The following is a 24,458-nucleotide window of genomic DNA, read 5'->3' as shown; positions in this document are numbered from 1 at the left end:
ATGAAAACGGATAACAAGAGGATAATAATAAAAGTAAAATATAAGAATGAACAATATGATTTAAAACCTTAAAAAGGAAGGATGCCCTAATCGTTTATGTCAAAATCGATCCTTGATGCGGATTAAAGTAAAGATGGATTTGGATAAAGATGGTACAATAATTGGTCACTTATAAATTTCATCTCTGTACCCTTGCATTAGATGTGTCTTTATATTGAGATTCTTCGTAATAAAAGAGTTAGAACTTAATAAAAAAATTATTAGAACATAATTTAGAGATAAATATTATATTCTTTATATCAAGTGCAAAAAGACTTAAAAGGAAGAGGAAGGTTTGTAGAACAACTTATTTTGAGACTTTTATCATTACCTCTCATGATATTATCTAAACTATCATAATCTTCAGATAAATTATTCAAATCAAACATAACAAGCTTTAAAATCAACAAGTCAATTTAATGGGGTTGAAAAGAATTGAATAATAGAGTAAGCACATGATGGTAGTAATAAAAACTGAGTAGGATATGTAGAAGAATATTTAGAATAAGATGGATATTAAGACTAAAATATCTATGAAATAATAACTTACAAGGAACAATATTTTTTAGCAACATCGACTTGCATGTTACCTTGAGAATGATTATTTGGACAGTTGTTTTACTAGTTGTGGATCTTTCTTTTATTGTTAGAATTAACTTTATTAGCAAAATCGATGATGATAAAAGCAATATCAAAAGATGGTGACCATCGCTTATGATAAGCCTAGATTTTTATGAAAGTATATTAATAAATTCTTTAAAAGATATAAAACTATTACAAGTACAAATCATAGTCATGATTAACATATATTGTTGTAAGTTTTGACTTATACTTGGTGAGAGTGTTTTATAGAGGCAACATATAAAATGACTTGAGGAGAGATAGAACAATGATAGTACTCCTAAAAATATGATATTAATGGATTAAAAAATATATATTTATGACTGACAGCTTAAAGATTATTCTTTTTAATAGTATGTGGATGGCAAATGATAATATCATTTATATAATTCATAAGATCATCTAACCAATTAAAAGAGAATAAAATTAATTATGCCATGAGGTGTAATTTATGAGCGTGACAGGAGGTTGGGTTCCAATGTTAATGAAGACATGAAGACAAAAGCATTTAGTGTTTGGAATTACGTAAGATAGCATATGCAAAGCATCTCCATCTTACGCACGTCAGTATATTTCATTCGTAAAAATGTTAACTTGAAAAGCATATGCAAACAAATTTAATCCCCCCAAAAATAAATTTTATTTTCCTTCATCGAGCTCCAAAACACGCTGCGAAATGACGAAGGCGGTGACGGTGGCGGCCGGCGGCGCCGCCTTGATCGCTGTGTATGACGTCGCTCACGTGGCGGAAGTGGTCGACGCCACAGGGGATGGCGATGGGCCCCTTCTGGTTGAATCCGTACTCCTGGGCCGCCGTGTCGAGGAGCTCCGCGAAGAGGGGGTGGTCGAGGTACGCCACCGGCACCACGAATCGCCGCTGCTCCTCGCCCTCCTGCCCCACCCTGACCGCCATGCACCCCTTGGGCGGCATCTCCGCGGCCGCCTTCACCTTGGCAGCACCGAGGCGCGGCATGCGAGGCTGCAGGAAGCCCAGCGAGCGAGGACGGCGATGGCTTCTGATCTCCTAGTTGGTGTTGCCCTGGAAGAGAGACGAGCGAAGGCTAGAGGGAGAAGGGCCAAGGATCGGAGCTGGAGATGGCGAGGCGGAAGAGGGTGAGGGAGGAATCACGTAGAGAGTTGGGAACGTTGGACATAGTCAGATGTTCAACAATTCTTCGAGGAATGACGACGTTGTTGCAGCTGCTCGGCAAAGAGAGAGGCTAACGAGTATTTAAGATGGAGAGAGAGAAGGGGGGACGCAGAGGAATACTTCCTCGTGCGGTTTTGGTGGAGAGGAAGGGCTTCGTTTCCTTCGCCACCAAGCGTCGAGGTGGCAACGGGATGAGAAGCTGCCGACCCCTACGAAGTCAAAACGGTTGGTTTTTCCGCGTCTACGACTCCGTCGTCGGCGCCAGATAAATCCCAATGCATGAACTGAGGCGTGAGGTCAGCGCCAAGCCAAGCTTAGTAGTATACGTTTGCGCTGCACGTGCGGTGTGGTCAGCGATTAGACCTGGCTCTCTGGAACAAAGAAGAAGAAAGGCATCGGCTGCCGCACTTGGTATTGTTCTTTTCTCACTGAACATTAGGATAAGAAATAACAGAATAAATTCCTTTCCCTCATTGATTCTCGACTAGCTTTATTAATTAATATACAAATAATTTATTTAAATAGAGAAGCGTGCGGGTGAATTCAGGCCACACAACAGCCGCTAAAAGTCAACGCTTTTGATTCTTTTCCATTATCAACTTCCAAAGACAAATATTAAATAAGGGCAACAATATATATATATATATATAATGAAGACGTTGCTAGCGAATAGTAGGTGTGAGAAACGGTTTTTAAATGCAGATTCTCACTCCATCTAATCCATCCAATTCTGATTCAAATATAGGATCCAAAAATAAAAAACATATTGTTTTTTAAATCTGATATTCTGATTTCTTGTTCTTTTGAATATGTCAAGGATTTTGTCTTGAAGTGTTCTAAAAGAGCCATGTTTTAAAGGACCATGAAACCATCAAGATCTGACATTACATTCAATTGCTTGTAATTACAAAAAAAGAATAGGAAAAATGTTAAATAACACATTTCAAAAGAGACAGAAGAGTTTCACAAAACAAATCCAAGTTAAGTTTCAGAACTCATCTACTAGCAAAGGAACCAACACCACCATGAGAAAACAAACGAAACCTCATCATAGCTTGCACCCGAAAAAAACTTCTGTCGCTCAATTATGGCAAACCTAAGTCAAGCAAATCAAACCCTCAGATAAACTACGAAATATTTCAGTCTTTAAGGAACTTACGAAGATTGGTCATCTTAAAGATGAGAACACCATTTTCTAATTTCCTTCTTCCATGCAGAAAGAGAAACAAAAGTGAAACAAAGTCGTTGGATACCTATGGCAGTAACGCAAAGGCAAGGAGGACGCATTTTGATAACTCATAGAAACAAGGAGGTAAATGTACATATCTAAGACCAACTACAACAAAAACAGCTGACATGCTAATCATGTTTAAGAGTATGCTAGGAGCAAAAACCACATTTATAGATAGCCAAAACAGCCAAAATTAAATGAGCACACTGCATGTGCAGAACCGCATGATGGTATATTTACTCACTTCCCTAGGAGTAAAAGGATGCCAATGACATAATTACCTGAGATAAGTCGAAGAAACCCAGAGAAGAATGTAACTCAACAGAGAAGTGCTCACCTCCAAACTCCTAGGGCCCTGAAGTAATGGTGGCATTACAGAGACCATCAAGAATGTGCCCAATAGCCATGAAGCAAAGAAAGCTCCAATCCTGCATGACTAAAACAGTCAGCATTAATGGGAGAGAGAAACTTTGTACTAGTAGGTGGATAAATGTGCAAAACATCCAATATCATGAAAGTTACGTCTACAACAAATGTGGCAGATAGCACTAGTTGAGTAGAAAAATGTCACCACACAACAATATATAGAGAATATACCATATAATAGAATTATTACACTTGTCTAAACCTCCAGCATGGCAAAGAGATTTTGGAAAAGGGAGGACAGATAGGAGAACATCACATCTGAAAGATATGTCTTATGAGAGCAAAAATTTTTCAAAGGAGGTTTACCTCAAAAACCCAAAGGTCAACTTCTCTTATACCTATACAACTTGAAGAGGCCTACAAGCATATTTCAAACTATCACTAATTTATTATACGTTAATCAATTTACACAACATATCTATGAAGAAGTAAACAAACCAACAATGGATGCTTCTTAATGTTTAAAATATTTTGCTAGTACCTATACTAGATCCTTATCAGACCAGTACATACATATGGCACAACACATCTTTATACATCAAAAAGAAAATTAATTATTTATAATAAGCTGGTTACCAATAATACCTCGATATTTCAAACCATGGTGTCTATAATGACGGAGAATTTGTGCTTTGATTTTACATATTTCTCCCCAAGAAAACACTAGTTTTTTCCAGATGTCCAAAATATTACACGATCCACATCTCCATGCTTAACTTACCATCTAATAAATGTTATGGAGAGTCATATTAATAATTTAATCAACAGATCCATTTAGTACAAAAGAAAATGCTTTTTCAACAAAAAACATCGAACAAGGAACTTTCTGCAAGATGAAAATTGTTTTTATTAAAAGCAAACATTTTGAATGCAAATGTTGATATTTGCTTTTATAATAGAAATATATCCTATTAAACACTCGCATAAAGACATTATCCCTCCAAGAAAGTGGAAAAGAAAAAAGAGCTTGTTACTCGAATAAATGGACAAGAGATCATAGCGTACCTAACACTGAAACTTAACAATGCATTTACTTGTCATAAATTTGTCACACTCGATATATATAAAAGGTTTAAGCCATAATATTCAGTATTTCAGCTGGTGATTTACCACCAAAACAATCTATAAGGAATGCATGTGCCAAGAGAGATTTCTTTCCAAATAAACGATAGTGCACATAGACATCTCTATTGGATACATGCTGAAGAGTGACATAATGAAGTGTCACAAAACTACTATGTCAAATCTAAAAAGTCAAGAGCAGAAACACTATATAATTCCTGCAACTAACATAAAAACAAACAGATCTTCTCATCTAAGTTTATGAACAAGTTATTGATAGAAGAAAGGTACTAAAGAGACTGTCACCAAACAGTTGATTTTTAAGACTATTATATATCATGCTATGCAGAATCCACAAAAGTTCAATAATGAAACTGAAAACAGACCCATATAAGAATGCTCGCAAGCCGCTCTTAAGCCTGTCATATATGAAATATATGGATGCTATGAGCGAAATGGCCACTTGAAGTGTTGGCCCTTCTTCCGTTGGAAAGAGAACAGTGAGTACTCCAAGAACAATGAATGCAGCCGCGGTCTTCAAAATGATTTTCATGGATGGAGCTTCAAATCTACTTGTGACAGCCTTGACAACACGTGATTGTGTAACCTCCCTTACTTTCTTCTTCAAATTTATTTTTGGACTCCTTCTATCATATAAGCTCTGCATAATTATCCTGTCATGGGCTGATTCAATTGCATCGACACTTGGCTTATGTCCAGCATATTTTTTCACTAAAAAGTTTCTAGCAGCCTGAATTTCTTCTTCAGATGCTTCTCTGCTTATTCCCAGCCGCTTATATGGGTCTTTTACATGAATCCTAGGGAAGACAGCTGCAGAAAGAGATAATTAGACGTTGGTTAAAGAGCATAAGACCGCTCAACCGGAACTACAGATTAAATGAGTGATGTACACAAGCTAATAGACCACAAATCTATGATTTATACTTCTGGCACCAGGTTCTCACAGTCCATATCAGCTATAAATGTCTCCTTTCTTTGAAAGCTTTAGGAAGGAAAATAAGCTTTACACACCTATTTTATCAATGCTAGATACTGACCAAGGGATTGATACTGGTGTTAACAAATCAAATATCCACATTGTTGTGGCTTGTCCATAACGTTCACGTTGGAAACTAGGCAACCTAACTACTTCAATAAAATCGAGCTACTACATATTGAACAGAGGATTGATAGTAGTGTTTAAAAAGATGAAATATCCACATTGTCCAATATAGTCATATTGGAAACTAGGCAACACTTGCATAAAATGGAACAATCACAGCTGGTTAAATCATCCTACAGCAGATAATGCGTTAGAGCAGTTATCTAACACTGTTTCAACACAGTAACAATTACAAGATTGCACACATAAAGCTACTCACAATTAAGCAGATAAAGTCATAATGATTCAGGAAGGCTACCAATTACAAGATACCATTTATGAGAAGCTGGATGTTTTCTGCGTCACTCGCAATATGCTGCCACCATGTGGAATTCATGTTCACAAAGTAAGAATTACAAATTAAAAATATCAAGCTATTCATGATAGAATAGACAAGCCTACTTAGGACAAGCATAATGATTTCTGCATTACTCATGACATATTCCCACATGTCGAATTCAAGCCAAAAAGGAACCGTAAAGCAACAAAGGAAGAAAGGTAAAGACATCTTACAAGGTGAATCTTCAGCCATATCACCAAAAGATGCATGCACCAATTTTTTGGTTATGCGAGGCCTTCTCAAAATGTACACTTCAGTTAGAGAAGTTCCATACTTGCTGGCGCAAAAGATGGCATCTTTAAGAAATCTACACGAATAATTGAAATTAATGGCTCCCAAAAAATAGAAAATCATTCATGCATTACCTGTCCTTGGAGGACAAAAGTGTAATCCTGTCTTTAAATCTTAGATTGCAGGGCAATGGTGAAGCTGACCGACAAAAGGAATTTGATGCTCTTATAGGCGTCACGCAACAGGAAATCCTCGACGGATTAGAAGACAAACAAGACACGACCATATCTGCCAATTGCTGTAACAGAAGTCCTAGAATGAGATTTCAAAGACGAACAAAAGGCATACGCTTTGGCATCGACGGCGAAAGCGGCGCTGGAGGAGGGAGAGTAAGCACCTAGGGGAGGCTGCTTCTGAAGTTGACGGCCTGGCGCTGATGCCGAAGGACCAGGGGAGGCGGCGATGCGCAAGGTAAGACGCCGAGCGCGTTGCGAGGAATCCCTAGGCCGGCGCCTGAGGATAATTTTGATACTGGACCCGGAGTGGGATTTGAACGACCATCCAACGGATCCGAATCCGAAACCCGTTATATTTCGGATCCCGGCTCCGGGTATCTGGATCCGCGCAGAGGCTCCATGTCCACAAACCTTCGGATTATATTTAGGCGTTGTACATATTATATATTACGAGGATTTTTTTTCCTAACTATTTCAAAATTAACATATATATATATATATATATATATATATATATATATATATATATATATATATATATATATATATGTGAATCATCAAATATATCCTTCTCTTAAATATATGCTACTATTTTAATCGATTGCGAAAAGCTTGACACGAGGGAACATGTGAAAAGGGGTTGGGAAGAGGTGCATGTGAGATTTGGTCTCTGAATCCTTTTTCCAATATTTGTTTAGGGTTTGGTTCAATTTTAATATCCACCGCCCCTCACGTGAATTGGGCCACTTTGCCACTAATTTGGGCGGCGTCTGGTCCACCTGCCCGGGCAACGGTCGCGTGACGCGCGCTCGGCCCGAGCTCGGGGTAACTAAACGGACTAGACACGTGTCTGGCTGTTGCGTGGAGTCTACGTCTCGAGTCACGACGTCACCGGACGTAGGATGCGACGCTGATGATGCTTGGCGCATCAAGATTGGTGATAAACTATAAGCCCATTTTGCAGGATGAACTTCAAAACGTGGTTTGTTTTTTAGATAAGAGATAAATGATAATGATGAAATTTAAACTCAAGATTTTACGAGAATTTATTAACATATTTATTAGCTAAATTAATAAAATAAGATAATATTATCTTCTGGCGCTGCACGTGTCTACACGTGAGCCTGCTGCTGATGACGTTTAAATTTCGAACACCTGGCGGTCCTTCGAGAGGGTCGACGCTGGCGTGGGTGGACCAAATGGAGCCGCCGGTTCCGAAATCGACTCGGACCGCCCACCACGTGACACTTTGTTTGACTCGGCATAAGCCGCCCGGTTCAAAGTTATTCTCATTCTTATCCAAAATGACCTGCCTGCCCCGTCTAAAGGACCCTCGTCCACGAGGAATTCCGTCGAAGCGAAGTGGCAATGGAGTAAAATTACTGGAGGAAAGTCGAGTCAAAACGATATGACGAGTAAAGTGCCAGCCGTCGCGCCAGCAAAACGCGTCATCGAAGGAGATTTATTCAAAAAAGAAAAGAAAAGAAAAATCATGTATAGAAGTTTCAAAAAGGAGAAACGAGATGTCCTTACTACGATGCCCTCGAAATTGGAACAAAATTACTGGATGGGGGGGGGGGTGGAAAAGAACAAGGTAGGGGTAATGAAGAGCTGCAGGAGTACGAATGGAGTCCCATCACCGCAGCAGACGCTCGAAAGGATGAAGACAGCCTCGGGGCGCAACGCTGGCCTTCTTCTTCGCTTCCGCATTTGATTCCTTCTCTCTCCTATTTTGTCCGGATAATAATATACACGGTTCGGAGATGACACCAATCCACCAATGGCAGTGGCACTCCCGTGGTTTAGATGCAGAAGGATGGGTAGAATTGAACATCGAACGCTAATCTTGATGAACTACAGTTCACATTTGAATCAAGTCTCACCGCTCGTCACTGGATTCCAATAGGAACATTAGAATTAGCAGTAGTTTCTGAGGCAAGAGCGGGTGAAACATAAAGAAGCAAGCGCGTCCTGGAATTTTGAGTTGGCCATTGAACTGAGAGAAAAGTAGTAGTAGAAAGGGTAAACGGGGACGAGGAGGAACAGGGCACTGGTTCCGCCCACGGACTTGTGGCAGCCATTCAATGCACCGCCGAACGCTCATCCCTTGTTCATCCAGCTTCGAGGCGGCCTCGTCTCTCTTCTTCGGCCCTTGTTCCTTCGATACGCTGCCCCTTCGCGCTCCCCGGCCCGCGCCTGTCCCGCCCTCCGCTTGCTCCCACTCCTCTCAGGTAGGTTGAAACCGGAGGAAACATGATAAAAATCTCATCTTTGCTGGAATTGATGGTAAAGATGGAATCTTTCTTCTTTTATTTTCCATCTCTGCTAAATTTCATCCTAGAGTCCGAACCTCTCGTGTTTTATTCTTCTTTTCGGCGTTTAAGAATGGAGGTTTTAGGAAAGTTTGGTGGGTTGCAGGTAGAGGAGGGAACCGACATGGAAGCTCTGAAGCCTAGTTTAAGGATGGAGAATATGTACGCAGCGCAGCAGCTGCTGCAGGACCAAGGGGTTTTGAGCGAAGAGGCATGTTGGGTTGTCGAGCGGGGGAACTATTTGGGCGAGGGTTTCGCGGTCGACGACCTCCTCAACCTTGGAGAGTTCGCGGAAGACGAGATGAAAGCGGATGAAGCCGAAGTGGGCGGGAAATTCGAAACGGAAGCCGGAGCTCAGCACACGGAGCCTGAGCGCTGCAGCTCGTATTCGTCCCCTCCTTCCTCCTCTTCGGCTCTCTCCTTCGAGCTACCGCCGCCGCCGCCTCTTTCAGATATCTTTCCAGTGAGTCTTCTCCTTCGGAAGGGTTCAAAGTTGGGATTTTTATATTGAGGGACAGATTGTTGATGCATTCTGAGTGCTGCTGTTTTGCCGTCTGCAGGCGCATGACGCTGAAGAGCTGGAATGGGTTTCTTACATCATAGACGACTCCATCACGGAGTTCCCCCCGCCGTGCTCTGGGGTTGCACCCCTCGCCCGGCATGAGAACCGGCACCCCCGCACCGCCGCACCGCAATGTCAACGGCCCTTCCTTCTGGGCCCCAGCGTCTGCGCCCTCTCTACGGAAGCCATGGGCATAGTGAAGGCCAAGCGGAGCAAGCGCTCGCGCAGCGCCACCGCCGCCTGGTCAAAATCCGGCCCTGTCCCCTTCGCCGACACCTCCTCGTTCTCCTCCGCCGACAACAGTACCACCACCTCCGCCGCCTCTTGCTCTTCTACCTCATCCTCCTCCCCTCTCCTCATACACGACCAGCCCGCTGGCGGCTTCGACCAAAGCTTCCTCATTTACGGCCACCACCCGCCGCCGCGCATGAAGCAGACACCGAAGAAGCGCGGCCGAAAGCCCAAGGTCCCGCCGTCCGCCGCACCCGCCGCCATCGGCGAGCGGCGGTGCAGCCACTGCGGTGCCCAGAAGACGCCGCAGTGGCGGGCCGGCCCCCTCGGCTCCAAGACCCTGTGCAACGCCTGCGGCGTCCGGTTCAAGTCCGGCCGCCTCCTCCCGGAGTATCGACCAGCTTGCAGCCCCACTTTCGTCAGCCACATGCACTCCAACAGCCACCGCAAGGTCCTCGAGATGCGCCGGAAGAAGGAAGAGGACCCCATCACCGCGGCCGCGCCCCCCGTGGTTTCCTTCTGATTCCGGTTCGAGTCTATATGTCGGACTCCTACTTCCGTAATAGTTTGTCTGTAACGGCTTGTTTATTGGTAGCGGTTTAGCTGCTTTGGGTTGTATGTTTCTTTAGCTTCTGTAGCTTTGGATTTACTATTAGCATCTTTCTTCCTTTTATTGGGCTATACACGGTGAAACTATTAACTAAAATTTCTACGTTAAAATTCATTTGGAGCTCATTAATCCACCATAAAAGAGTCACCTCATGAGCAGTAAAGATGATATCACAACTCATTTTGCATGTGATAGCACGGTAACTCTAAAATTACCTCCTTACTGCAGACCGACGCAGATTCCATCGTCTAGCTTCTCCACCGGATTACATTTGTTTGCGTGCTTCAACTATTCCCAGCTTCTCCACCAGAGTGTAGCAGAAGAGGATGATGCATGACCTGCAGCTCGGAGGAAAGCTCATGGTGTGATGATGATTCCTGGATGGCGAGCAATGTGCAGCAGCAGGTGGGGGGGTCTTACCACCATCTTCTACCTGAAAAGCTTCGAATGGACAGCGAGACTGCCTGCTGCTTACCAGGTGATGGATGATTCGTCTAAAACACACTGATCCAAGAGCTCTTTTGGCCCTTCCCTGTCGACTGCTTTTGATGATGGAGATGTAGCACAGCCTAGACGTCGCATTTGCTACAGCTTGTTCTATATATATATATATCTGTGTTCTCCTCTTCAGTAACTTGCAGCTCTACTAGCTGCAATGATCATAGGGAGGTGTGCTATGAGTCACACAAAGGCTGATGTGCCGAAAGATGGCGTACGGCGTGGGTGATGGTGTTCACCTTTTCTTTGTATTGGTTTCCCATTAATTTCTTTTCCTTTTCTTTTGATATAATTACTATTTTCGTATTTGCTCCTCCAAATCTAAGTTTAGTGTGACAGACTTCGATTGAATGCTTTACCGGCAAACATCAAGAACATATGCAACCTCATCCTCCAATAGGATGTATCATTTACTGCCTTTGTCTGTATTCTGCTCGTCCCTGTACGAGTCATTGCTGCAATGCCAATATTCCTCTCACAAGAGATTGAGAGGCTGTGGACTCTTGCAATGATTGCATGCACCATCGTCCAAAGCAAGTCGTCCACTCAGGACACTTAAATCTAAATAACACTTTCCTCAACTTATTATGTTGGCATTAAGGAGTCACAAAACACTGTTGATAAAGCTACAATGATGCATTCACCAAAGAGAGAAAAAAAAAAAAAAGATATTAAGTTCGAGGGGAGGGAAGAACAGAAGGAAGTGGAAAGAGCAGCAAACTAAAGTGAACCAAATGATGTTGTCACACTGGATTCAATTAATTGGATGTATTCTACATTGTTATATCATAAACTAATACAATTTTGTTAGTATTTCTTATCCTAAACAAACTTCTGTAGTGGAAATAATGCATCGGTTGACGAAAAAGGTCAATAATACATCAATGGAAATGCTTCATAAGGCAGACGTTAATACCAATATTCCACGTGTTGTTGAATTATTGGGTATATTAGGCTTCTCTATGTTTGTGCTAAATAGCCGATCCACGGAGTAGCATTATCAAACAAGAGAATAATTATGGGCCGTCGGATTGCGAATTCCACAGATCATAAAGGAGTTTTGTGGGGTAGTGGAGATTGATCGTGAGGGTTCGATGCCGACCCCCATCCTCTTCTCCTGCTTCTTTCCAATCGGCTGCGTCTTTCTCAGGTACGAAAACTCTCGCCCTCAATTTGGAAGCCTTTGAGTCTTACCTTTTCAGCGGATCTGTTCCTTACGGTGGAAATGTGGATCGGCAGTCGTGGATAGATTGATCAAGGTATCCGAGATTTCATTGCGAGGAAATTGATTAGAAATATGGGGTATTTCTGGGGATTCATTGCTCCGTGTGATCATTAGGCGCTTCTCTCGGTGATAGACTAGATCACATTTTGGTTATGGATGATCAACGGACCATCCTTAACACACCCCGGTCCTCAAAATCGGATTTTTGAGTGTTGGCTAATATGAGACCAGGTGGAGTTTGTGAGTTTGGGGGTTTCAGGTGTTAGCATGGTCAGGGCTTTCATCCAACTCAATTTAATTTAATTAGGTTGTGGCCTTGCAATTGATGTCGTAATTAGGGAGGATAAATGATATGAGTGCTCCAGGATCTCCATATGCTCATGTAGTGGACTTGTCTTCCATTGGCTTCTAAGTTTCAAATGGTATATATTGAGGTTTTTGTATCAGTCCTTGCCAATACAGATTGATCATTTGGATCAGGTCCCAGAATCAGATATCATCTAAGTTTCAGTTATATCCAGGATGAACATTTTTTGTTAAAACCATTGGGAATCACTGGTACAGATTGATTTAAACAATAAAAACCACTGGGAGCACCAAAATATATCCTGATTATTTTTTGCCACTAAAATTTTTTATTATTTAGTGGCATCTTTTAATTAAAAGTTATCAGTCCCAGTTCAAATTGCCAAAACCATTAAAAACTGGATTTAGCCCAAACTTGCAAATCCACCAAAGTTGTTGGAACTGTCACTTTATAAATTTATATATCTTGGTCTCCTAGGTTTGAATTGCTTGCAAATTTTGAAAAGATGGCCTAATATCAACAAGTTTCGAGTGTCGACATTGTTCTAGCAGTAGATAACATGAGGTTACTATTTCGGGTGCTTTACTTGGGCATAGAATCTAAGCAAGGCAGCCAAATGTCTGAAAAATATAAGGTATTGGTGTAGGAGCAACGTTGATGGAGGCTATTATCAACTAGAGAATTTCAAATTTTATTTAGACTTGAAGGAATGCTCAAATTAATGCTTCTTGAAATTTTTGCTCTATCAAGCTTGTTGGTCCCTGGTAACATAAATAGAGATTTTCAGTCCATTGGCAATGCTGATGAACATGCCTAAGGTGCAAGGCCCACTGAGGCTGTAATCTTCTGCCTCACCTAAACTAAGCCTCAATGACTTTGAGAAGGCATATGCCTAAGGCAAGTGCCATATACGCCTCATAAAAAAAAAGCAGACCTATGGTTCTGATGATACTTTAATTGTCATATTTGCTTATGTTTGCAATTCTGAAGAACAGATTTTATTCAAATAGCAGTTGGACTAATATGAATCAATTACATGATGGACAGTGGATGCTTTTTCTACTGCTATATTTTGAGAAATCCTAGCGAACTTGAAAGAACTTAAGCCTAAGGATCTTGCAGATGTCATAAAGACTTGATCAATGAGCTTCGGTTACCTGTTTCTGATTGAGATAACAAGTGGATCGTTGTATACTTGGACAGCAGCATGAACTTGCTTGGTTATTGCAGTAAGCTCTAAACTGTCCTGATTCTATCAATCCTAACTTCTGCTTTAGTATGTGCTGCATCTTGTGAACATCTCAACCAGTTATCTTTCACCTGAACATCTGGCACAGGCTCATTTATAAAATTCATGAACGAATTTAATGCATCAAGCATAAGATACCTGAAGTAGGAAATCTCCTTCCACCATAGCAAGTTGATTTAGAACAGAAAGAGAGAAGTAGAGAGAGAGAGAGAGAGAGAGAGAGAGAGAGAGAGAGGAGTGAGATTAGTTTAAGATGTCGAAAGTAGGAAATCTCCTTCCACCATAGTAAGTTGATTTAGAACAGAAAGAGAGACGTAGAGAGAGAGAGAGAGAGTAAGAGAGGAGTGAGATTAGAGATTAGAGAGGAATGAAAGAAGTTAGAAGAGAGAGGATATAATTTTTTTTCCATTCAAATCTGAAGTGTCTTATTCATTGACAAGCTCCAGTAGGGGTTTAGGAGTATTAGTACAATCAATGTAAGCAATGATTCCCAAGAGTAACCTCTTAGGTAACTTATATCTCTTAGATACTCAAAATGTGATTTCGATGAGACCTAAATAGCTTTAAGATAATTTATTACAGCTGAGAAGAAAAAGAGTGCACTTAGTACAGATGTAGAGTTCCAAGGTTAGCACATAGAAAGAGCAAAAAACTCTTTAATTTTTCACACAACTCTTAGAGTTTATAGGCCAACTAATTAATAATTTTTTAGTTGATTTCTTTCTGTAGAATAAACTGTTATGAAATCCTTTATAAAGGTATATGGTTCTCCATCATTCTCTCCATGTAGAAAAGAACTCGATCCCGACGAGTGATCTTGCAAGATACTGGTCCAATAAGTTTGGCACAAAGTCACGAAGTTCTTTCAAAGTAATTCAAGTAGCATAAGAAGCTGGACAATCATGTCACTTGACAAAAGTGTTGTGTGATGATAGTAGCAGACATAACTAGGTGGTCATCAAGAATAACCTCTATGTTATCCTTGTGTCATGGGAGAGTCGGTACTTTGGGAGGATTATCACTTGCAAGAAAGGTTTTTAATCTCGTACCATATTAACGTATCGAGCCTTGCTCGGTACGGTACAGTACGGTACCAGAGTACCAAGTGGTATGCCGAGGCGTACCGAGCGATATGCTAAGATTCTAGTGAGCGGATGCGGGTTGGTTCAACCATAGCGACCATCAGATGCGGGTTAGTTGACTTGACGCAATCGGTTAGGACCCGTGACCCACAAGGTGGTATAAGACATGGGATCGGCCCCATCCAACCCTTGGGCCTCGTCGATCCTCTCCATCCATCACCTTCCATGTTGATGTCTGCCGCTTGGTTGCCCTCCTTCGTCGTCGTCGCGTCCCTCCCAGCGAACTCCGTCACCCTCCCACGCACATGTTCGGCCTCGAGACGCACAACCCCATCCCTCTCCATCACTTTCTCCTTTCCTCTCTCTCTCTCTCTCTCTCTCTCTCTCGCTCCTCCCATCACCTTCCGCATCAATGCCCAACGCTTAGTCGCCCTCCTTCGTTGCCGCCATCTCCCTCCCAATGAGCTCCGTTGCCCTCCTACGCACCTATCCGGCCTCGAGATGCACAACCCATCCCTCCCCCTCGCTTTCTCCTTCCCCCCACCCCTCTCTCTCTCTCCCGATCCTCCCATCACCTTTCGCGTCGAAGCCCATCGCTTAGTCGCCCTCCTTTGTCGCCACCGCATCCCTCCCAACGAGCTCCGCTGCCCTCCCACGCACTTATCCAGCCTCAAGACACACAATCCCACCCCTCCCCCTTGTTTTCTCCTCTCTCTCTCTCTCTCTCTCTCTCTCTCTCTCTCTCTCCTACTCCTGCTCCTCTCTTATGATCGAAATGATGGGTTCTGCACCCTGACTCCGAGATCTAGGAAGAAGAATCGTATCGGTAGCGAGCGGTACACATGCCGATAGGCTGGCGGATCGGTACATCTCACCCGTATCGGGTTGCACGGTGCGAAATAAAAAATGTTGCTTACAAGAACACTGGTAGATAGAGAAGGAGGCTCAAAATTATCATGATATGGAATTCAATCCTCCACATTGAGAAATGGACTAATATTTAAGTCAGAAGGCAAATCAAGCATATATGCATTAGATCTCAGTTTTTAAATAATGGGGAAAGGATCAATGGCTCAGGCATACAACTTCTTAAGTGAATTTTTGGGGAATCTTTTCGGGTGAATGTGAACCAAGACATAATCACCAACTTGAAACTCTTGACTCTTATAATATGCATCGACAACAAGTTTGTAATTTGAATTGCTCAAAGCAATTTGATGTTGAATCTTATTATGATATGTTAAGTGAAGGAGTGAGCTAATTCTAGGACAACATCAATAGTAGATTGGATTTTCTATAAGGGTGGCAGTTTAGGAGGTAATTCCAAATATATGACATCAAAAAATTCATTTAACAAACATTTAACTTCATGAGTTAGGTCAAATGTAGTGTAAGGACTAGAAATTTTTGTAGCAATGGTGGCCACATAAAACTTGTCATTTAAACTCTCTACTTTAAAAGACTTGGGATCTCTATAAGTGGAGATCCTTAGTGGTTAGGGCTTGTGGAAGGGATTTGAGAGTTCTTGATTTGTCATTTTTCAATGGTTTCGTTGGTTGCATGATAATGTTTTTATCTTTGTACCGAAAGACAAATGTTTTCTCTCTCATGATTGGTAACATCAAAGTCATACAACCAAGGTCGACCTAGAAGAATCTGGGCAACATTTATTTAGTAGAACATCATAGTAAATCTCATCTTTGTAATCACCCATTTTGATTGGTAACAAGCATTTCTCAATCATGCGTAAAGTGATTTTGCCAGCTTAGGCTATTTTAAATGATGTCCAATATGACTCTACCTTAAGGTTTAGTCTTTTGATAGTATATTTTGAGACTACGTTCATAGTGCTACCCCCATGTATAACAAACTTGTAAGTTCTCTCCCCGCTTTGGATAAAAATATGGAAGCTACTTGTGCTATTTTTTTCATTGGAATCACTAGCAGTAGAGAGAATGATGCGGATAACATTAACATGGGCTTCTTCAATTTCTAATTCATTTTCATCACCGGAGTATGGTTCGGGCTTAACTACTTGATCTACTTCCTCGATTTGATTCTCTAGTTCTTGTTTTAAAGTAATTGTACATTGAAGACAATGAAAGGCCATATGGCTTCTATTATGATAGTAGCAATATTGGATTGAAGAGAAACTAGTTTGAGAATTAGTGATTGAATGAGTTGAATGATTCATGGTTAGGACTAGGGATGTTACTTCTGAGAAATTTTTACCACCCTATTCTTTTTACTTTTTAAAAAAAAAAATTATATTCTCTCTAGCTTCCATATCATGGCAATTCTTGGAAAATAAGATATGTCTGTATACACCTTGTATTCTTTAATGTATAATATCTAGTTTCATATACAATATGAGAGAAAGATCAAGTGATTGGGTCAGAAAATTTTCACATTTACCAAATCCCATCTCATCAAAAACATAGTCAAAAGATATCATTTCACGCCATTAATTCCCATCTCATTTATGTTTGTAGTTTAGCACCTAAAAACTTGTACAGTATCAGACTTGTTTCTTCACCATTCTGAAAACAAAGACTTGGACAGCTGAGTTGCTGAATTGAGCAGCTCACTCCATGGTGGAGAAGAAACAGAGTAGACTAAGACATGGATTGGAATGAAGGCTTGTGGTGATGATCTGTATATTACACCGACCCCATGAGTTTACTTGGCAAGCATCACTTTCTCTGCTCATCTTGTTGTTCCATACGGAGTAATCGAGCAAATGATGGACGAGACACCATGTTCTTTATTAGAGAGAAATTTTTCAAAGATTAGCCTTCTGTCTCTTTGTTATCATGTTGAAAAGTCATCGCAGATAAATAGACGTTAAAGGAGTATTATTTCCTAAACAAATTCTCCTACATCTATATATAAATATTAGTTTATCAAGAATATACAAGAAGAGCATCATTCATCGGGGCTTTAGTAGCGAACTCTCTTGTCATCAAGTCACCAACTTCCTTGACCTTTTAAGATTGGACAACTGCTAGCCCCCGTACATGTGGTCTTATGACTTTGAGGAGACCTGTGTTTTGGATAAATAGTTACTTAGGCTTAGTCACTATGACCCCCTTTGCGAGGAGGCACCCTCGAAGTTAATGGAGCTATTTTTTTCGAGTTTCTCAAGATAGCCCGAATAGCCTGAGTTCCATAAAGAGGGTTGTATCTACTTTAAATGGATTTAGTCATGTTGGGCATGTCGGATGCTTTTCTACTTTAAATGGACATATCACTTATAATGAGGATGCGCTAGTGACATTGGGTATAACTGATGCATTATGCACAAAAGAGATGTTCTTGTTGCATATGGTGCTTTATATAATTTTGTATTTTCAATGGATGAATAATGAGTAAAGGGTTTCCTTTTCCTTGTGTGAAGCGCTTTGAATGTTTTGTTTTGTATTGGACAAACACATCATTTGCAAAAGAAATGCTCTAATTATGTTGGGTGACATGATGCAATTAGATCTTGTGTGTATTTATGTTATTAGTTTTAGTACAAGTGATCAAGGGAGGAGGAGAAAGAGAGAGATATATCGAGAGAGACGGGAAGAAGCCACCGTCGTTGTTGTCGGAGGAAGACGCCGCCACTATCATCAAAGGAAGACGCTATCAATGTCGTTAGAGGAAGGCGTTCTTGCTACCATTGTTGTTAGAGGAAGACACTGTCAGGGAAGAAGGATGCTATTGTCATTCATTCGCCAATGGGAGGAATTCTGTCACTATGCAAAAATGTAGTGGGAAAGAGAGTTTCTCTTAGGGTTCTTTCTCGCACGTGGTTTTCGGCTTTCTGCGATAGATAACTGGTTCAAACAAACTAGTTTTCTTGTGTTTGGTTCGACTCAGTCTCGATAGATAATTGGTTCAATCAAACCTTGGTTTGACTTAGGCTTGACCTAGCCTAAGTTGAACCAGGCAATCGCTCGGCCCACCCAGCACCTGGGCCTAGGTGATTGCTTGGACCGTGCCTGAGTGAAGTTGCCCATCCAACCCAATAGACGGGTTCTCGGGCCTCGTCTCGTCTCAGCTCACCTGGGCACTTGGGCAAGAACTTAGTAATTCACTGTGATATGCTAGTTTGGTTTGTAGGGTGTCTACCTCGTGTTTCTCTCATGCATTGACAAGCTCCATTATTTATAGGGGTTTGAAAGCCTTAGTATAATCAATGAAGACAATGATTCCCATGAGTAATCTCTTAAAAAACTTGTATGCCTTTTAAACACTCAAAATGTGACTCCTAATATATTTAAATATTTTTAAGTTAATTTATTATAGCTGAGAAAAAGAAAAATGGTGCACTTGATACAGAAATAGAGTCCTAAGATTAGCACCTAAAAAGAACAAAAGACTCTTTCAATTTTTCATACAACTCCTAGAGTTTCTAGCCAACTAATTGATGATTGTTTTTAGCTGATTTTTTTACCTAGAATAAACTCTTAAGAAATATTTTCCATCAAAAACTCTTCTTCTAGGAACTCTCGCTTTACCAAAGGGACAGCACAAATGAGATGGACGGTCTTTAGATACTCTCAGGTTGCTCAACAGCATTGATGGCCTTGCACTGATGAATTCTTCTGGTTTTAGTCCTTAGTGCTATTGCAAGATGAGGAAATTAGGACACAGTTGTTCCGCGGGAAGGCGGCCGTATTAAAAAGAGATACAAGTAGTTGAAACATGTGCTTTGGAGTTACATGATCTGACTGTGTCAGTTGCGAGGAAGAAACCAAGCAAAATAGCAATGGCATTAACCAAGAAGAGAGAGTTATTGCACCAAAGAAGAGCACTGATGTAGAAAGACAAAGGTGACAAGAGTGTGCTACCAGTTGGTCCCACAGGGCAAAGAGGCTCGGCACTTCATTGTTACCTTCCCCTACTCTTTGATACCATGGCAACTGATAGCAATCTTGTATGTGAAGTTTGCTGTATCTGTTACTTGATTTGGTGTTTCTTAACAGCTTATGTCAAGGGTTTACTGTTTCTATTTGTTCCTCTTTGGTTTGCAGCATCTTCCAGTGGAGTTCTCGTTCATGTGTCACCCTTTTGGGCAACGTGGAAGGCGACGCGGTGATGGCGCTGTCGGATTTCGGCTACCCCTCCACATCCATCTTCATATGCCTAATGGATCCAAGTGATAAAGCTCGTGATGGCATCCTCCATATCCATCTTCATATGCCAAATGCAAATGGATCCAAATGATAAAGCAAATCCAGCGCAGGAAGCAGTCTCGTGATGGCATGCGAAGCGGGGAAGAAGCACGTGAATGCCTTTGATCCTGACAGTGGCTTATCGTTGAAAACCCCACATGAACTTTCACTACGGACGGAAGCCTTCCACGTTACGCAGATGGCTTTTGCTCCTCATCATTTATCAACTTCGTAGCCTTTAAAAGCAGGGAGCTTTGGAGCCGTGTGAGCTGCAAGTCATACCACACATCACATGACAGGTGGGCCGAGTGATTAGATGGCAGGAGCAAGAGTGGAACACTGCTCGAGTCTTGGCTTCCTCTGCTGTGGCACCATTATTAAAGCTGAAGGATGGGAACTGAAGAGAAAACCATGTGCTCGCATGTACGCCACATGCATCAGCTTCCCTCCCCATGGACAGATGAAGAAGATAACTTCTCAAGGGTGGCGCCGAGAGTTTTAAGTTGGAAAGCGACGCTTCGCGGTGTTCCAGCTGTGAAAGAGCAGCTGGAAAGGAGGAAGACTTCCTGTGCTTTGAGCTTAGCCGTCGTCAATGGTGGGTCTCTCAATCTCCAAGTAGCTTGTTTCCTGTCCGTTCTCGGAGTAAAACCAGCAAGCTTTTAGGATTTTTGGTGACAGGCATCAGATGTAGGTCGTCGTTCCGAGGTACGGAGCATGAAATCGATCATGCCCGTTTCACCTGCTCCGCCATTGTTGCGAGTGTGAGAGATGTTTGTGAGTCACGAGAGTGTACCCTTACTGCCAATGGACACAAGGGTAATGTATTGAGAGGTACCACAGCCGATGTCAGCATGCAACCAACGTGGGATGTTCTCCCCCATCAATCGCGATTATTGTTATTTAGCACTGCCCGCTATTTGATCTCTCTATGGATCATTTAGGGGATCGATGAGCGTGTTTCTTAGGTGTAACGGAGGAAAAAGATCCACCTGATGGGTGGAGATTAATACTTGTCATTGGAGCTCGTAGCAGGCATCATCCTGCATTTATTTCTCGTGTAGCTGATGAAGAAATGGCAGCCATAATGCCTCCTTTTATGGATACGATCGACTGATATATTTTACATGTACGCCTATAATCCAGCTTCTTGAATGATGGTGTATGTCCTTAACGTAGTATCACTTAGCGTAGCTGAAATCATATCATGTCTTCGTACACCATAATCATGTCACCATGGTGAATTAATTATACGATAACAGGAACTTATTAGCATATAGGTATCCAAGATTGACGTTTATACATAATTGACTACAACCAGTGGTGATTGCCGACAACGACAGGAAATGAGGCAACGAGGAGGCCACATCATGTTATTTCCAAGGAGAAGAGAGGAGGCGAGTGAAGGCACAGAAACGACAAAAAAAGTCAAACGGGAATATGCTGACTTCAACTGCGTAGTATACATACAATTTTTCCACCTATTTCCTACGTGTAGACGACGTTGTATAAAGTTGAGACGACGAAAGGCACGAATCAGAACGGCGTTTCTTTTCTATTGTTTGACTTCTACGACATGTCGCTCTTGCCGTCGGATTTTGACGCAACGGCTGCGATGGAAGACGACGCCGCGTCCCGCAGCATCCTGACCACCTCCGCCATCGAGGGGCGGAGGCCAGGGTTGTCTCCGACGCACATGGCCGCCACCGCCGCCGCCGCCTTCGCCTCCCCGGCGTCGTACTTGCTGCCCAGCCTGGCGTCCACAGCCTCCGCCGCCCGCCCCTCCGGGTCCCGCAGCACCGGGCCCACCTCCGCCGTCAGCCGCTGCCGCTCCCTCTCCGAGTCGAACGCCTCCGCGCCCGTCACCAGTTCTAGCAGCAGCACGCCGAAGCTGTACACGTCGTTCTTCTTGGAGACCATCCCGGAGCGGAGGTAGTAAGGATCGACGTAGCCGGGGGAGCCCACCACCATGGCGTCGGCGGAGCGCGGCGGCGCCACTGCCGCCGAGAAGCCCACCCGGGCCGACCCGAAGTCGCACAGCTTCGCCTGCAGCCGCCCGTCGAGGAGCACGTTCGCGGCCTTGACGTCGCCGTGCACGACCTGGGGGTCGCACCCCTCGTGTAGGTAGTCGAGCGCCTGCGCCACCTGGTACGCGATCGTCATCCGTCGCGCCCACGGCAGCACCTCCCCGCCGCCGCCGTGGAGCTTCTCGTGGAGACTGCCGTTGGGCACGTACTCGAACACCAACACGCCTTCTTCTTCTGCGATTGGGAAGGGAAACCATGAACGAATCATCAAACACGTTGAAAGCGTCGAGAGAATGAGAGAGAAGAAGATGAGATGGGCGGCGGGCAGAGGCACGAACCGCGGTCGTCGCAGTAACCGAGGAGGCGAACGATGTGGGGGTGGCGGAGGCGGAGAAGAACGTCGAGCTCCTGGCGGAAGGCCCGGTAGAGGCGCTCGCTGGGGCGGTGGAGCTTGAGTGCGCCGAGGGAGGCGTCCCCGAGGCGGGCGAGGTAGACGGTGCTGGACCCGCCCTCGCCGATCACGGCGGCGGCCGCAAACTTCCCGGTGAGCGACTCAATCTCCGCCCACCCGAACCGCCAAACGGCCGTCCCCTTTTCCTTCTCCTTCTCCTGCTCCGTCTCGGTCTCCGGTCCGTCGGCGACGCGACCGAGCTCCAAGTCGTCCAAGTCGCAACACGAGTAGCAGAGCGGTATCCTCCACCTGCGGAACATCCTAACGCAGGCGAAGGAAAGAAAGATAATAGACGAGAAGACGGCGGCCAACACGAGGCTTATGAGCAAGGCGAGATGCATCGTGAAGAGAGGGCACAAAAGAAGAGGCCGATGAGAGGGAGTAATAGAGGAGAGTGGCAGTGGGAGTATATATATTGATAGAGAGCTACACACTTCATCCAATCGAATTGATATGGTGGTCACATTGGAATAATGAAAGAGAGAGAGAGAGAGAGAGAGAGAGAGAGAGAGGGAAGGGTACGAAGGATAGAGTGATGGGCAGTGGTGACGATAATTAAAGCTTCATGTGATGAATAATTATCTTTCAGTGATGATCAACTTTTGCTGTAGAGTTAGAAACAAACAATCACAATCACAATCACAATCAAATCATAAAGAAGCAAGCTGGAATTAAAATCGAATCGATAGCATGATTTATATTGGTTTCAAATCAAATTATAAACCTTTGGTTCACAATTAATATATATAATTTTTATTATTATTTTAAACTATTCTGATTCTGATTCTGATTCTGATTCCGAAATCAATCTTTATAGGGTTGGATTATAATTATCAAAATATAATAATTAAAATTATAGATTCAGAATCTGAACGTCAATTCCGGAATCAGCATAAGGTCTGAGTACATATTATATGTCGAATAATCTGTGAGGGAATGAATCCATCGAAGAAACACAGTCCAACCACTGCCATTTCTTTAAACTCTTTGGTACAAAGAGACAGCAGACGAGAGCAGGGTTTGTCCTTCAATGTTCTTTCCTCTGCATTCCCAAGGAAGGAGCGAACGATTAGGTGTCTGCAAATGCAGTACATTATTCATCGGAAGACTGTGTGATCGAATCTACTGGTGCAATCGAATGAATCCCTGCATCTGTAACCTTATGTGAGCAGTTTAGAGAACATACATGAACAAGAGTGAGAAGCTCTGCATATTTATTATAGTAGACAGAGAGCATATGAAGGTGGAAATCTTTCGATAAAACCAGCAAACAATGTCTAATTTCTTACAAGATGATGATGTCTGCAGAGTAGAGTCAACAGCCAAAAGAACATGTCTTCCTTGTGGTCAAACAAATGTTGTCTGCACCTACCTAGTCAACGCTCCATGCTTCCTATAGAACAGAGAAGATATATTTATCATCCTGGATATGTTAAAGAGGTAGGTACCATACGAACAATGCTTCCTAGAAAAAGCTTGTTAGGGTGATTAATCAATCACTAGAATATATGTCCATATCTATTGGCTTAATCAATCCTGGATTTGAATCCGGATCTGCCAAGGAAGAATGTAAGGTTCAAATGCAGATCCCATTCCTAATAATTACATCAGATTTTGTGCACAGTATCGAATGGAGATTGAAGATTGATATGCTAATCTAATAACATTCTTGGGTAGAATGTCATGCATCTTCTCTGCCAATTAAAGACCGATGATACGTAGATCCTAATCATAAATATTCAATAATTCCTTGATATATGTTGTCATATTAGAAAACCAATATTCTTGGAATCAAATATGATATACTAAATCTTTTCTAATGAAAGTCCATGACATACAATATTATTTTTGCTCATGAGATATTTATTAAGTATCAAAATAATCTTTTTTGATAGTACAACTCTTATAATAACTTGTTTAATAGTCTAAAATAGATTTTTGACATGAAAAATGGGATGTCGAATTAGAAATGACCAAATTCTTTTTATTCATCCGAAAGAAAAACAATATTTTTTGGGGTGCATGCAAAGGAGAAAAATGAATGTATATAGCATCTACGTATACAACTTTCATGGCTTAGACATATCTAAATCAAAATAAACACATAAGAAAGATAGATGTAACAAGTTTCGGAAGGTGTTGATATTTTTCTTCTGGTAGGAAGCAGTGGATACTTTTTAATTGATGCTATACGAGAGGTGTCCGCGACAGACAGGAAGAACATATTCCTGTCTCCCGTGCACAATA

General features: G+C 42.3%; 3 protein-coding genes and 1 long non-coding RNA gene across 9 annotated transcripts; 2 read left to right on the top strand and 2 right to left on the bottom strand.

Annotated features, from left to right (window-relative positions):
- Positions 1–2,673: 2,673 nt before the first annotated feature.
- LOC135637655 (protein CHAPERONE-LIKE PROTEIN OF POR1, chloroplastic-like) lies at positions 2,674–6,818 on the bottom strand. 4 transcript variants are annotated; one of them, XM_065150336.1, is made up of 6 exons: positions 6,660–6,818; positions 6,397–6,560; positions 6,205–6,308; positions 4,916–5,360; positions 3,323–3,469; positions 2,674–2,906 (listed from the first exon to the last, which is right to left on the bottom strand). In XM_065150336.1, the coding sequence occupies exons 2-6, from the start codon at positions 6,546–6,548 to the stop codon at positions 2,813–2,815; spliced, it is 942 nt and encodes a 313-aa protein (XP_065006408.1). In that variant the 5' UTR covers positions 6,549–6,560; positions 6,660–6,818; the 3' UTR covers positions 2,674–2,812. The 4 variants fall into 4 exon arrangements, with proteins under 4 accessions (XP_065006408.1, XP_065006411.1, XP_065006409.1 ...); XM_065150339.1 differs by having other exon boundaries at positions 3,379–3,469; XM_065150337.1 differs by lacking the exon at positions 2,674–2,906 and adding an exon at positions 2,917–3,013.
- A 1,644-nt stretch (positions 6,819–8,462) lies between these two features.
- Positions 8,463–10,643, top strand: LOC135638146 (GATA transcription factor 6-like). 2 transcript variants are annotated; one of them, XM_065151120.1, is made up of 4 exons: positions 8,463–8,733; positions 8,921–9,273; positions 9,371–10,131; positions 10,442–10,643. In XM_065151120.1, exons 1-3 carry the CDS (start codon positions 8,583–8,585, stop codon positions 10,124–10,126), a joined length of 1,260 nt encoding a protein of 419 aa, XP_065007192.1. In that variant the 5' UTR covers positions 8,463–8,582; the 3' UTR covers positions 10,127–10,131; positions 10,442–10,643. The 2 variants fall into 2 exon arrangements, with proteins under 2 accessions (XP_065007192.1, XP_065007191.1); XM_065151119.1 differs by lacking the exon at positions 10,442–10,643 and having other exon boundaries at positions 9,371–10,286.
- A 1,080-nt stretch (positions 10,644–11,723) lies between these two features.
- LOC135638091 (uncharacterized) lies at positions 11,724–20,839 on the top strand. 2 transcript variants are annotated; one of them, XR_010496499.1, is made up of 4 exons: positions 11,812–11,861; positions 13,366–13,472; positions 19,065–19,498; positions 19,596–20,839. It is a non-coding gene; the product is annotated as an uncharacterized LOC135638091 (long non-coding RNA). The 2 variants fall into 2 exon arrangements; XR_010496498.1 differs by lacking the exon at positions 13,366–13,472 and having other exon boundaries at positions 11,724–11,861.
- A 233-nt stretch (positions 20,840–21,072) lies between these two features.
- Positions 21,073–22,607, bottom strand: LOC135637635 (salt tolerance receptor-like cytoplasmic kinase 1). Its single transcript, XM_065150295.1, has 2 exons — positions 22,099–22,607; positions 21,073–21,994 (listed from the first exon to the last, which is right to left on the bottom strand). Exons 1-2 carry the CDS (start codon positions 22,550–22,552, stop codon positions 21,303–21,305), a joined length of 1,146 nt encoding a protein of 381 aa, XP_065006367.1. The 5' UTR covers positions 22,553–22,607; the 3' UTR covers positions 21,073–21,302.
- Between the last annotated feature and the right edge of the window lie 1,851 nt (positions 22,608–24,458).

Source organism: Musa acuminata, chromosome BXJ3-5 (assembly GCF_036884655.1).
Source record: "Musa acuminata AAA Group cultivar baxijiao chromosome BXJ3-5, Cavendish_Baxijiao_AAA, whole genome shotgun sequence".
Classification (NCBI taxonomy): Eukaryota; Viridiplantae; Streptophyta; class Magnoliopsida; order Zingiberales; family Musaceae; genus Musa; species Musa acuminata.
This window is presented reverse-complemented; position numbering and strand designations above follow the sequence as displayed.

Excerpts from the sequence above, each read along its gene's own strand:
- LOC135637655 (XM_065150336.1), bottom strand. The coding sequence starts at position 6,548 with ATGGTCGTGTCTTGTTTGTCTTCTAATCCGTCGAGGATTTCCTGTTGC. Across the intron at positions 5,361-6,204 it reads TATGGCTGAAGATTCACCTT|CTGTCTTCCCTAGGATTCAT; the intron begins GTAAGATGTCTT and ends CTCTTTCTGCAG. Across the intron at positions 2,907-3,322 it reads GTTTCTTCGACTTATCTCAG|GTTTGCCATAATTGAGCGAC; the intron begins GTAATTATGTCA and ends TGCTTGACTTAG.
- LOC135637635 (XM_065150295.1), bottom strand. The coding sequence starts at position 22,552 with ATGCATCTCGCCTTGCTCATAAGCCTCGTGTTGGCCGCCGTCTTCTCG. Across the intron at positions 21,995-22,098 it reads CGGTTACTGCGACGACCGCG|AAGAAGAAGGCGTGTTGGTG; the intron begins GTTCGTGCCTCT and ends TCCCAATCGCAG.
- LOC135638146 (XM_065151120.1), top strand. The coding sequence starts at position 8,583 with ATGCACCGCCGAACGCTCATCCCTTGTTCATCCAGCTTCGAGGCGGCC. Across the intron at positions 8,734-8,920 it reads CTCCCACTCCTCTCAGGTAG|AGGAGGGAACCGACATGGAA; the intron begins GTTGAAACCGGA and ends GGTTGCAGGTAG. Across the intron at positions 9,274-9,370 it reads CTCTTTCAGATATCTTTCCA|GCGCATGACGCTGAAGAGCT; the intron begins GTGAGTCTTCTC and ends TGCCGTCTGCAG.